Below are 12,531 nucleotides of genomic sequence, written 5' to 3'. Positions count from 1 at the left end.
GACTTCCTCAAATTCTTTAAAAAATACACATTGGTACTTGAGGCCTTCTAATTTTTTAACCACCTTGATTCTAGAGACCTCCTAAAATTCTTTAAAAAAAATCCACGTTGGTCCTAGAGGTCTTCTAATTTTTTTTTTTTTAATTTTTTTTCTCCTTTTTCCTAGAGGACCCTTAAAATTCTTCACAAAAAATCCACGTTGGTACTATCGGGCTCCTAAAATTGTAAATTTTTTTTTTTTTTATTTTTCATTTTCAAATTCAATCATCATTACATATTCCGTTTGTATCGGCAACACATTTTTTCGAATTCGCATTAAAATAATAACCCGTGGGACACTGATCTACATAGGCTATGCTATTAAGACACACATAATATTTATAACATTTGGGATGGATGAATTTCAAACCATCCATGGCATCACTACAAATGGGTTCACGTTCCAATATTGCACCACCGTCGTCGGTTGTTGTACAAAACCCCGTTACACAGGTACTGTTCGCCTTGTGGAAATGTTCATTGAAGGCGCATGCCTTCAAGTGTATCTGTTCATCCTGACATTCGTAGTATTCATAACAGTTGGGCGATTCAAAACGTAAACCATTGGGTTTATTTCGACACCACTTGCCGAATGGCAGACAATCGGCCTCAATGGCTGGTACACATTTCTCTTCGGTTTCGGAATAATGTTGAGTTGAAGGACATTCTATGAGAAGAGGTTTATCCTTCGTGCAAAGATAATACGATTCGCAATTATCTGAAACTTTCTCGAATAAAGTTTTACCAAGGCACAGGGTGGTATCTGCATGACATGCTTGACATTTGGTTGTAGTTTTGTCAAAACACATTCCTTTTCCACAATCTCCAAAGTGTGGTGGCTGAACAAGACACACTACATAGTGCTGGGGATTTTGAGGATATGCTATAATATCCTCTGAGGATTTTTCACAAAGCTGTGGAATAGAAATGTTTATTAATTTCCATTATTTGGAAAAATGTTGATATTCACCTCGGTTAGTTTGTTATCATCAACTTCGACTAGAGGTTTTAATATGCTGCCACCATCATTCCCTTTCTCTTCACTGCCGTCTGTGGCTTCACTTGAATCCGATTCTTGGGTTTCTGCTGAATTCTCATTTTTCGATTCGCCAGATTCCGCATAGACAGCGTAGTTGATTAGAATTATCAAGAGCCCAAATTGAAATAATTGCATACCCCACATGTCGGCAAATATTTTTACGAATGATAAATCGTCAGTTTTGCAACTCTTATTTAAACGAATGTGTGTGACTGTGAAAGTTTCGAAGGGAATTTTTTTAATTTTGTTGCCAAAAATCTGGAATGTTATCTTGATTGCAGCATTGCAGACAATTCAATTTTATATCAAAAAGTGATAAAAGTTTTTTTGAGGGTATCTTACAAGGCAGCACAGTGACTCACAGATAACAATTGGAATTCAACGCAAACAAAAAAAGGGCCTATAGAAGCACCCTTTCTTGCAGAAAGGAACTATAGAAGCACCCTTTCTTGCAGAAAGGGACTATAGAAGCACCCTTTCTTGCAGAAAGGAACTATAGAAGCACCCTTTCTTGCAGAAAGGGACTATAGAAGCACCCTTTCTTGCAGAAAGGGACTATAGAAGCACCCTTTCTTGCAGAAAGGGACTATAGAAGCACCCTTTCTTGCAGAAAGGGACTATAGAAGCACCCTTTCTTGCAGAAAGGGACTATAGAAGCACCCTTTCTTGCAGAAAGGGACTATAGAAGCACCCTTTCTTGCAGAAAGGGACTATAGAAGCACCCTTTCTTGCAGAAAGGAACTAAAGAAGCACCCTTTCTTGCAGAAAGGAACTATAGAAGCACCCTTTCTTGCAGAAAGGAACTATAGAAGCACCCTTTCTTGCAGAAAGGGACTATAGAAGCACCCGTTCTTGCAGAAAGGAACTATAGAAGCACCCTTTCTTGCAGAAAGGAACTATAGAAGCACCCTTTCTTGCAGAAAGGAACTATAGAAGCACCCTTTCTTGCAGAAAGGAACTATAGAAGCACCCTTTCTTGCAGAAAGGAACTATAGAAGCACCCTTTCTTGCAGAAAGAAACTATAGAATCACCCTTTCTTGCAGAAAGGAACTATAGAAGCACCCTTTCTTGCAGAAAGGAACTATAGAAGCACCCTTTCTTGCAGAAAGGAACTATAGAAGCACCCTTTCTTGCAGAAAGGAACTATAGAAGCACCCTTTCTTGCAGAAAGGAACTATAGAAGCACCCTTTCTTGCAGAAAGGAACTATAGAAGCACCCTTTCTTCCAGAAAGGAACTATAGAAGCACCCTTTCTTGCAGAAAGGAACTGTAGAAGCACCCTTTCTTGCAGAAAGGAACTATAGAAGCACCCTTTCTTGCAGAAAGGAACTATAGAAGCACCCTTTCTTGCAGAAAGGAACTATAGAAGCACCCTTTCTTGCAGAAAGGAACTATAGAAGCACCCTTTCTTGCAGAAAGGAACTATAGAAGCACCCTTTCTTGCAGAAAGGAACTATAGAAGCACCCTTTCTTGTAGAAAGGAACTATAGAAGCACCCTTTCATGCAGAAAGGAACTATAGAAGCACCCTTTCTTGCAGAAAGGAACTATAGAAGCAGCCTTTCTTGCAGAAAGGAACTATAGAAGCAGCCTTTCTTGCAGAAAGGAACTATAGAAGCAGCCTTTTTTGCAGAAAGGAACTATAGAAGCACCCTTTCTTGCAGAAAGGAACTATAGAAGCAGCCTTTCATGCAGAAAGGAACTATAGAAGCACCCTTTCTTGCAGAAAGGAACTATAGAAGCACCCTTTCTTGCAGAAATGAACTATAGAAGCAGCCTTTCTTGCAGAAAGGAACTATAGAAGCACCCTTTCTTGCAGAAAGGAACTATAGAAGCAGCCTTTCTTGCAGAAAGGAACTATAGAAGCAGCCTTTCTTGCAGAAAGGAACTAAAGAAGCAGCCTTTCTTGCAGAAAGGAACTATAGAAGCACCCTTTCTTGCAGAAAGGAACTATAGAAGCACCCTTTCTTGCAGAAAGGAACTATAGAAGCAGCCTTTCTTGCAGAAAGGAACTAAAGAAGCAGCCTTTCTTGCAGAAAGGAACTATAGAAGCACCCTTTCTTGCAGAAAGGAACTATAGAAGCAGCCTTTCTTGCAGAAAGGAACTAAAGAAGCAGCCTTTCTTGCAGAAAGGAACTATAGAAGCAGCCTTTCTTGCAGAAAGGAACTATAGAAGCACTTCTTGCAGAAAGGAACTATAGATGCAGCCTTTCTTGCAGAAAGGAACTATAGAAGCAGCCTTTCTTGCAGAAAGGAACTATAGAAGCAGCCTTTCTTGCAGAAAGGAACTATAGATGCAGCCTTTCTTGCAGAAAGGAACTATAGAAGCAGCCTTTCTTGCAGAAAGGAACTATAGAAGCACCCTTTCTTGCAGAAAGGAACTATAGAAGCACCCTTTCTTGCAGAAAGGAACTATAGAAGCACCCTTTCTTGCAGAAAGGAACTACAGAAGCATCCTTTCTTGCAGAAAGGAACTATAGAAGCACCCTTTCTTGCAGAAAGGAACTATAGAAGCACCCTTTTCTTGCAGAAAGGAACTATAGAAGCACCCTTTCTTGCAGAAAGGAACTATAGAAGCACCCTTTCTTGCAGAAAGGAACTATAGAAGCAGCCTTTCTTGCAGAAAGGAACTATAGAAGCACCCTTTCTTGCAGAAAGGAACTATAGAAGCAGCCTTTCTTGCAGAAAGGAACTATAGAAGCAGCCTTTCTTGCAGAAAGGAACTATAGAAGCACCCTTTCTTGCAGAAAGGAACTATAGAAGCACCCTTTCTTGCAGAAAGGAACTATAGAAGCACCCTTTCTTGCAGAAAGGAACTATAGAAGCACCCTTTCTTGCAGAAAGGAACTATAGAAGCACCCTTTCTTGCAGAAAGGAACTATAGAAGCACCCTTTCTTGCAGAAAGGAACTATAGAAGCACCATTTCTTGCAGAAAGGAACTATAGAAGCACCCTTTCTTGCAGAAAGGAACTATAGAAGCACCCTTTCTTGCAGAAAGGAACTATAGAAGCACCCTTTCTTGCAGAAAGGAACTATAGAAGCACCCTTTCTTGCAGAAAGGAACTATAGAAGCACCCTTTCTTGCAGAAAGGAACTATAGAAGCAGCCTTTCTTGCAGAAAGGAACTATAGAAGCAGCCTTTCTTGCAGAAAGGAACTATAGAAGCAGCCTTTCTTGCAGAAAGGAACTATAGAAGCACCCTTTCTTGCAGAAAGGAACTATAGAAGCAGCCTTTCTTGCAGAAAGGAACTATAGAAGCAGACTTTCTTGCAGAAAGGAACTATAGAAGCACCCTTTCTTGCAGAAAGGAACTATAGAAGCACCCTTTCTTGCAGAAAGGAACTATAGAAGCACCCTTTCTTGCAGAAAGGAACTATAGAAGCAGCCTTTCTTGCAGAAAGGATCTATAGAAGCAGCCTTTCTTGCAGAAAGGAACTATAGAAGCACCCTTTCTTGCAGAAAGGAACTATAGAAGCACCCTTTCTTGCAGAAAGGAACTATAGAAGCAGCCTTTCTTGCAGAAAGGAACTATAGAAGCAGCCTTTCTTGCAGAAAGGAACTATAGAAGCAGCCTTTCTTGCAGAAAGGAACTATAGAAGCAGCCTTTCTTGCAGAAAGGAACTATAGAAGCAGCCTTTCTTGCAGAAAGGAACTATAGAAGCAGCCTTTCTTGCAGAAAGGAACTATAGAAGCACCCTTTCTTGCAGAAAGGAACTATAGAAGCACCCTTTCTTGCAGAAAGGAACTATAGAAGCACCCTTTCTTGCAGAAAGGAACTATAGAAGCAGCCTTTCTTGCAGAAAGGAACTATAGAAGCACCCTTTCTTGCAGAAAGGAACTATAGAAGCAGCCTTTCTTGCAGAAAGGAACTATAGAAGCAGCCTTTCTTGCAGAAAGGAACTATAGAAGCACCCTTTCTTGCAGAAAGGAACTATAGAAGCAGCCTTTCTTGCAGAAAGGAACTATAGAAGCAGCCTTTCTTGCAGAAAGGAACTATAGAAGCACCCTTTCTTGCAGAAAGGAACTATAGAAGCACCCTTTCTTGCAGAAAGGAACTATAGAAGCACCCTTTCTTGCAGAAAGGAACTATAGAAGCACCCTTTCTTGCAGAAAGGAACTATAGAAGCACCCTTTCTTGCAGAAAGGAACTATAGAAGCACCCTTTCTTGCAGAAAGGAACTATAGAAGCACCCTTTCTTGCAGAAAGGAACTATAGAAGCACCCTTTTCTTGCAGAAAGGAACTTTAGAAGCACCCTTTCTTGCAGAAAGGAACTATAGAAGCACCCTTTCTTGCAGAAAGGAACTATAGAAGCACCCTTTTCTTGCAGAAAGGAACTATAGAAGCACCCTTTCTTGCAGAAAGGAACTATAGAAGCACCCTTTCTTGCAGAAAGGAACTATAGAAGCAGCCTTTCTTGCAGAAAGGAACTATAGAAGCAGCCTTTCTTGCAGAAAGGAACTAAAGAAGCAGCCTTTCTTGCAGAAAGGAACTATAGAAGCAGCCTTTCTTGCAGAAAGGAACTATAGAAGCAGCCTTTCTTGCAGAAAGGAACTAAAGAAGCAGCCTTTCTTGCAGAAAGGAACTATAGAAGCAGCCTTTCTTGCAGAAAGGAACTATAGAAGCACCATTTCTTGCAGAAAGGAACTATAGAAGCACCATTTCTTGCAGAAAGGAACTATAGAAGCACCCTTTCTTGCAGAAAGGAACTATAGAAGCACCCTTTCTTGCAGAAAGGAACTATAGAAGCAGCCTTTCTTGCAGAAAGGAACTATAGAAGCAGCCTTTCTTGCAGAAAGGAACTATAGAAGCACCCTTTCTTGCAGAAAGGAACTATAGAAGCACCCTTTCTTACAGAAAGGAACTATAGAAGCACCCTTTCTTGCAGAAAGGAACTATAGAAGCACCCTTTCTTGCAGAAAGGAACTATTGAAGCACCCTTTCTTGCAGAAAGGAACTATAGAAGCAGCCTTTCTTGCAGAAAGGAACTATAGAAGCACCCTTTCTTGCAGAAAGGAACTATAGAAGCAGCCTTTCTTGCAGAAAGGAACTATAGAAGCAGCCTTTCTTGCAGAAAGGAACTATAGAAGCAGCCTTTCTTGCAGAAAGGAACTATAGAAGCAGCCTTTCTTGCAGAAAGGAACTATAGAAGCACCCTTTCTTGCAGAAAGGAACTATAGAAGCACCCTTTCTTACAGAAAGGAACTATAGAAGCACCCTTTCTTGCAGAAAGGAACTATAGAAGCACCATTTCTTGCAGAAAGGAACTATAGAAGCACCCTTTCTTGCAGAAAGGAACTATAGAAGCACCCTTTCTTGCAGAAAGGAACTATAGAAGCACCCTTTCTTGCAGAAAGGAACTATAGAAGCAGCCTTTCTTGCAGAAAGGAACTATAGAAGCACCCTTTCTTGCAGAAAGGAACTATAGAAGCAGCCTTTCTTGCAGAAAGGAACTATAGAAGCACCCTTTCTTGCAGAAAGGAACTATAGAAGCACCCTTTCTTGCAGAAAGGAACTATAGAAGCACCCTTTCTTGCAGAAAGGAACTATAGAAGCACCCTTTCTTGCAGAAAGGAACTATAGAAGCACCCTTTCTTGCAGAAAGGAACTATAGAAGCAGCCTTTCTTGCAGAAAGGAACTATAGAAGCACCCTTTCTTGCAGAAAGGAACTATAGAAGCAGCCTTTCTTGCAGAAAGGAACTATAGAAGCACCCTTTCTTGCAGAAAGAAACTATAGAAGCAGCCTTTCTTGCAGAAAGGAACTATAGAAGCAGCCTTTCTTGCAGAAAGGAACTATAAAAGCAGCCTTTTTTGCAGAAAGGAACTATAGAAGCACCCTTTCTTGCAGAAAGGAACTATAGAAGCAGCCTTTCATGCAGAAAGGAACTATAGAAGCACCCTTTCTTGCAGAAAGGAACTATAGAAGCACCCTTTCTTGCAGAAATGAACTATAGAAGCAGCCTTTCTTGCAGAAAGGAACTATAGAAGCACCCTTTCTTGCAGAAAGGAACTATAGAAGCACCCTTTCTTGCAGAAAGGAACTATAGATGCACCCTTTCTTGCAGAAAGGAACTATAGAAGCAGCCTTTCTTGCAGAAAGGAACTATAGAAGCAGCCTTTCTTGCAGAAAGGAACTATAGAAGCAGCCTTTCTTGCAGAAAGGAACTATAGAAGCAGCCTTTCTTGCAGAAAGGAACTATAGAAGCACCCTTTCTTGCAGAAAGGAACTATAGAAGCACCCTTTCTTGCAGAAAGGAACTACAGAAGCACCCTTTCTTGCAGAAAGGAACTACAGAAGCACCCTTTCTTGCAGAAAGGAACTATAGAAGCACCCTTTCTTGCAGAAAGGAACTATAGAAGCACCCTTTTCTTGCAGAAAAGAACTATAGAAGCACCCTTTCTTGCAGAAAGGAACTATAGAAGCACCCTTTCTTGCAGAAAGGAACTATAGAAGCACCCTTTCTTGCAGAAAGGAACTATAGAAGCACCCTTTCTTGCAGAAAGGAACTATAGAAGCAGCCTTTCTTGCAGAAAGGAACTAAAGAAGCAGCCTTTCTTGCAGAAAGGAACTATAGAAGCACCCTTTCTTGCAGAAAGGAACTACAGAAGCACCCTTTCTTGCAGAAAGGAACTACAGAAGCACCCTTTCTTGCAGAAAGGAACTATAGAAGCACCCTTTCTTGCAGAAAGGAACTATAGAAGCACCCTTTTCTTGCAGAAAAGAACTATAGAAGCAGCCTTTCTTGCAGAAAGGAACTATAGAAGCACCCTTTCTTGCAGAAAGGAACTATAGAAGCACCCTTTCTTGCAGAAAGGAACTATAGAAGCACCCTTTCTTGCAGAAAGGAACTATAGAAGCACCCTTTCTTGCAGAAAGGAACTATAGAAGCAGCCTTTCTTGCAGAAAGGAACTAAAGAAGCAGCCTTTCTTGCAGAAAGGAACTATAGAAGCACCCTTTCTTGCAGAAAGGAACTATAGAAGCACCCTTTCTTGCAGAAAGGAACTATAGAAGCAGCCTTTCTTGCAGAAAGGAACTAAAGAAGCAGCCTTTCTTGCAGAAAGGAACTATAGAAGCAGCCTTTCTTGCAGAAAGGAACTATAGAAGCACCCTTTCTTGCAGAAAGGAACTATAGATGCACCCTTTCTTGCAGAAAGGAACTATAGAAGCACCCTTTTCTTGCAGAAAAGAACTATAGAAGCACCCTTTCTTGCAGAAAGGAACTATAGAAGCACCCTTTCTTGCAGAAAGGAACTATAGAAGCACCCTTTCTTGCAGAAAGGAACTACAGAAGCACCCTTTCTTGCAGAAAGGAACTATAGAAGCACCCTTTCTTGCAGAAAGGAACTATAGAAGCACCCTTTCTTGCAGAAAGGAACTATAGAAGCACCCTTTCTTGCAGAAAGGAACTATAGAAGCACCCTTTCTTGCAGAAAGGAACTATAGAAGCAGCCTTTCTTGCAGAAAGGAACTATAGAAGCAGCCTATCTTGCAGAAAGGAACTATAGAAGCAGCCTTTCTTGCAGAAAGGAACTATAGAAGCAGCCTTTCTTGCAGAAAGGAACTATAGAAGCAGCCTTTCTTGCAGAAAGGAACTATAGAAGCAGCCTTTCTTGCAGAAAGGAACTATAGAAGCACCCTTTCTTGCAGAAAGGAACTATAGAAGCACCCTTTCTTGCAGAAAGGAACTATAGAAGCACCCTTTCTTGCAGAAAGGAACTATAGAAGCAGCCTTTCTTGCAGAAAGGAACTATAGAAGCAGCCTTTCTTGCAGAAAGGAACTATAGAAGCAGCCTTTCTTGCAGAAAGGAACTATAGAAGCAGCCTTTCTTGCAGAAAGGAACTATAGAAGCAGCCTTTCTTGCAGAAAGGAACTATAGAAGCAGCCTTTCTTGCAGAAAGGAACTATAGAAGCACCCTTTCTTGCAGAAAGGAACTACAGAAGCACCCTTTCTTGCAGAAAGGAACTATAGAAGCACCCTTTCTTGCAGAAAGGAACTATAGAAGCACCCTTTCTTGCAGAAAGGAACTACAGAAGCACCCTTTCTTGCAGAAAGGAACTATAGAAGCACCCTTTCTTGCAGAAAGGAACTATAGAAGCACCCTTTCTTGCAGAAAGGAACTATAGAAGCAGCCTTTCTTGCAGAAAGGAACTATAGAAGCAGCCTTTCTTGCAGAAAGGAACTATAGAAGCAGCCTTTCTTGCAGAAAGGAACTATAGAAGCACCCTTTCTTGCAGAAAGGAACTATAGAAGCAGCCTTTCTTGCAGAAAGGAACTATAGAAGCAGCCTTTCTTGCAGAAAGGAACTATAGAAGCAGCCTTTCTTTCAGAAAGGAACTATAGAAGCAGCCTTTCTTGCAGAAAGGAACTATAGAAGCAGCCTTTCTTGCAGAAAGGAACTATAGAAGCACCCTTTCTTGCAGAAAGGAACTATAGAAGCACCCTTTCTTGCAGAAAGGAACTATAGAAGCACCCTTTCTTGCAGAAAGGAACTACAGAAGCACCCTTTCTTGCAGAAAGGAACTACAGAAGCACCCTTTCTTGCAGAAAGGAACTATAGAAGCACCCTTTCTTGCAGAAAGGAACTATAGAAGCACCCTTTTCTTGCAGAAAAGAACTATAGAAGCACCCTTTCTTGCAGAAAGGAACTATAGAAGCACCCTTTCTTGCAGAAAGGAACTATAGAAGCAGCCTTTCTTGCAGAAAGGAACTATAGAAGCAGCCTTTCTTGCAGAAAGGAACTATAGAAGCAGCCTTTCTTTCAGAAAGGAACTATAGAAGCAGCCTTTCTTGCAGAAAGGAACTATAGAAGCAGCCTTTCTTGCAGAAAGGAACTATAGAAGCACCATTTCTTGCAGAAAGGAACTATAGAAGCACCATTTCTTGCAGAAAGGAACTATAGAAGCACCCTTTCTTGCAGAAAGGAACTATAGAAGCACCCTTTCTTGCAGAAAGGAACTATAGAAGCACCCTTTCTTGCAGAAAGGAACTATAGAAGCAGCCTTTCTTGCAGAAAGGAACTATAGAAGCATCCTTTTTTGCAGAAAGGAACTATAGAAGCAGCCTTTCTTGCAGAAAGGAACTATAGAAGCACCCTTTCTTGCAGAAAGGAACTATAGAAGCACCCTTTCTTGCAGAAAGGAACTATAGAAGCAGCCTTTCTTGCAGAAAGGAACTATAGAAGCATCCTTTCTTGCAGAAAGGAACTATAGAAGCAGCCTTTCTTGCAGAAAGGAACTATAGAAGCACCCTTTCTTGCAGAAAGGAACTATAGAAGCAGCCTTTCTTGCAGAAAGGAACTATAGAAGCACCCTTTCTTGCAGAAAGGAACTATAGAAGCACCCTTTCTTGCAGAAAGGAACTATAGAAGCACCCTTTCTTGCAGAAAGGAACTATAGAAGCACCCTTTCTTGCAGAAAGGAACTATAGAAGCACCCTTTCTTGCAGAAAGGAACTATAGAAGCACCCTTTCTTGCAGAAAGGAACTACAGAAGCACCCTTTCTTGCAGAAAGGAACTACAGAAGCACCCTTTCTTGCAGAAAGGAACTATAGAAGCACCCTTTCTTGCAGAAAGGAACTATAGAAGCAGCCTTTCTTGCAGAAAGGAACTATAGAAGCACCCTTTCTTGCAGAAAGGAACTATAGAAGCAGCCTGATGAGGCGACTCCTAGCCTCATCACTACAATGCAGCCCAAGAAAACCTAAGGAAAAACCCAAGAACGAAAACACGCGGGTGATGTATATTCTTCGATGGTTCGAAAGAAACTCAAATTTTATTTACTATTCTACAAAATATTTACAACTCTTAAAACTAACACACACAGACAATACATTTAGTAATGTACGCTGTGTACATAAATACATCATGCACACCACGCACACACTGCGTTGCGGGTGATAAGAAACATACACTATTTTATTACCGACCCTTTCTATTTATGGCCGACATCTGTTATGTGTAAAGATAGCACATTGGTGCGTTGACTAAAATCTACCTGACACCATTAAAAACAATTCTATAAAATTGTCCATACTCCCCGCCGTGAAAAGATCCTAATCTTTTAACAATTGTATGTATTAGTATCTTATCTTTTACAAACTAAATTTTTTAGTAATATTGCAATTACATTTAATTTTGTAACTGCTGAAGGCATTACTTATATTCTAAAACTAATTATATGAATGCAACAATTATTATAACTTAATTCTAGGTGATGGCACCCAACACCTTCAGCAACCAGCTCGGACGGGGACTTCTTTTCCATTGCTTAATTACATGGTAAATCCATTTTCTTCGTAGAGGATAACCTGAAACATTGCTAGCGTCAGCTCTGGTTGTGCGATAACCGGTAACTTCTTCATTGGCATTAAACATCGATGCCTTTTTGCTAGCGCCACCTTGTATTTCTTGTGATTTCATAACCATGTGGATCGGAGGTTCATATGTTGCACTAACTCTCAATTTGTTGATATCACCCTCAATGGTGCCTGAGCGATGGAAATTGACGTCATTCTCTTTGTCATTGGCATAAGGTTTAAATTGGACACCACCGATATGTATTTCTTTAGTACCTTTCTTCAGTACCATTTCTTCAAGATCACTTTGGGAAATTTCGATGTGATCTTTCTCCCTGCTGGGTTGACTCATATCTTCTTCGTTCCACAGTAATTTGTCGTACATAGCACTTTCTTCTTGTAGTTGTTGTTGTGCCATTCCATTTCGTAGACGTCGCAATTCATCTTCCAGATTTACTACCTCAGCAGCATGGCATGTCCGTTCCTGTTGGATCAATTCCTCCAAATCACGATTACGGGCATTCAATGCAGCATTTGTAGCTTCCAACTCATTAATGCGACTATTCAAGCTATGATTGGCTTCTGCTTGAAGACTATTAATCTCTTGTTGGTACATCATTTCAAGTTTGCGCATTTGTTCTTCGTGTTGTTCACGCAACTGTTGTAACACTGCACTGATTTCAGCTTGGTGGCGAGAATGTATTTCATCAATTTCTCGCAAATGACTTTGCTCCTTAAACGTGAGTTCTTCGCGTAGACTCTGAATGCGGTTTTGCAAATCCGTACGGATCATAGATTCAGCGTTTAAATATTTACGAGCTTCGTCCAATTGTTGTCGTAGACACTCCGATTCTTTCTGCACTTCACAAAGATTTTCCACAGCCTTTTCCTTTTCAGCATAAGCAGCATTGTATTTGACGGTAACGTCAGTGACCTGTGACTCATACATGCGAGCCTTTTCTTCAGCAAGTCGGCAGTCCTTGATTTGTTGATCCAATTTGGACTTAAATTGCTCATTTTCTTCACGTAATCGATTTGTTTCACTTTTTAATTTTCGCGAAACATCCACGCACGCGTTTTCATTCTCAGTTTTCGAGCTCCTAACAACTTCCTGTGTAGGCCCTAAACTACCTGAGAACTGTGCCTCATAATTTA

General features: G+C 40.8%; 2 protein-coding genes across 2 annotated transcripts; both read right to left on the bottom strand.

Annotated features, from left to right (window-relative positions):
* Window positions 1–238: 238 nt before the first annotated feature.
* LOC141403503 (uncharacterized) lies at window positions 239–1,310 on the bottom strand. The gene is made up of 2 exons (XM_073986021.1): window positions 1,009–1,310; window positions 239–952 (listed from the first exon to the last, which is right to left on the bottom strand). Exons 1-2 carry the CDS (start codon window positions 1,219–1,221, stop codon window positions 260–262), a joined length of 906 nt encoding a protein of 301 aa, XP_073842122.1. The 5' UTR covers window positions 1,222–1,310; the 3' UTR covers window positions 239–259.
* Window positions 1,272–12,325, bottom strand: LOC141403276 (lamin Dm0-like). Its single transcript, XM_073985464.1, has 2 exons — window positions 11,357–12,325; window positions 1,272–1,289 (listed from the first exon to the last, which is right to left on the bottom strand). Exons 1-2 carry the CDS (start codon window positions 12,323–12,325, stop codon window positions 1,272–1,274), a joined length of 987 nt encoding a protein of 328 aa, XP_073841565.1.
* Window positions 12,326–12,531: the final 206 nt, after the last annotated feature.

The sequence above is a fragment of the Musca autumnalis genome, unplaced genomic scaffold, assembly GCF_047663935.1.
Source record: "Musca autumnalis isolate F117 unplaced genomic scaffold, ASM4766393v1 scaffold_4, whole genome shotgun sequence".
Taxonomy (NCBI): domain Eukaryota; kingdom Metazoa; phylum Arthropoda; class Insecta; order Diptera; family Muscidae; genus Musca; species Musca autumnalis.
Note: the sequence above shows the minus strand (reverse complement) of the source record. Positions and strands in the feature narration are given on the sequence as shown.

Bases quoted from the DNA above. Each gene is read 5' to 3' on its own strand.
- LOC141403503 (XM_073986021.1), bottom strand. From the start codon at position 1,221: ATGTGGGGTATGCAATTATTTCAATTTGGGCTCTTGATAATTCTAATC. The intron at 953-1,008 runs GTGAATATCAAC...TCTATTCCACAG, and splicing joins ATGATAACAAACTAACCGAG to CTTTGTGAAAAATCCTCAGA.
- LOC141403276 (XM_073985464.1), bottom strand. From the start codon at position 12,325: ATGTATGAGTCACAGGTCACTGACGTTACCGTCAAATACAATGCTGCT.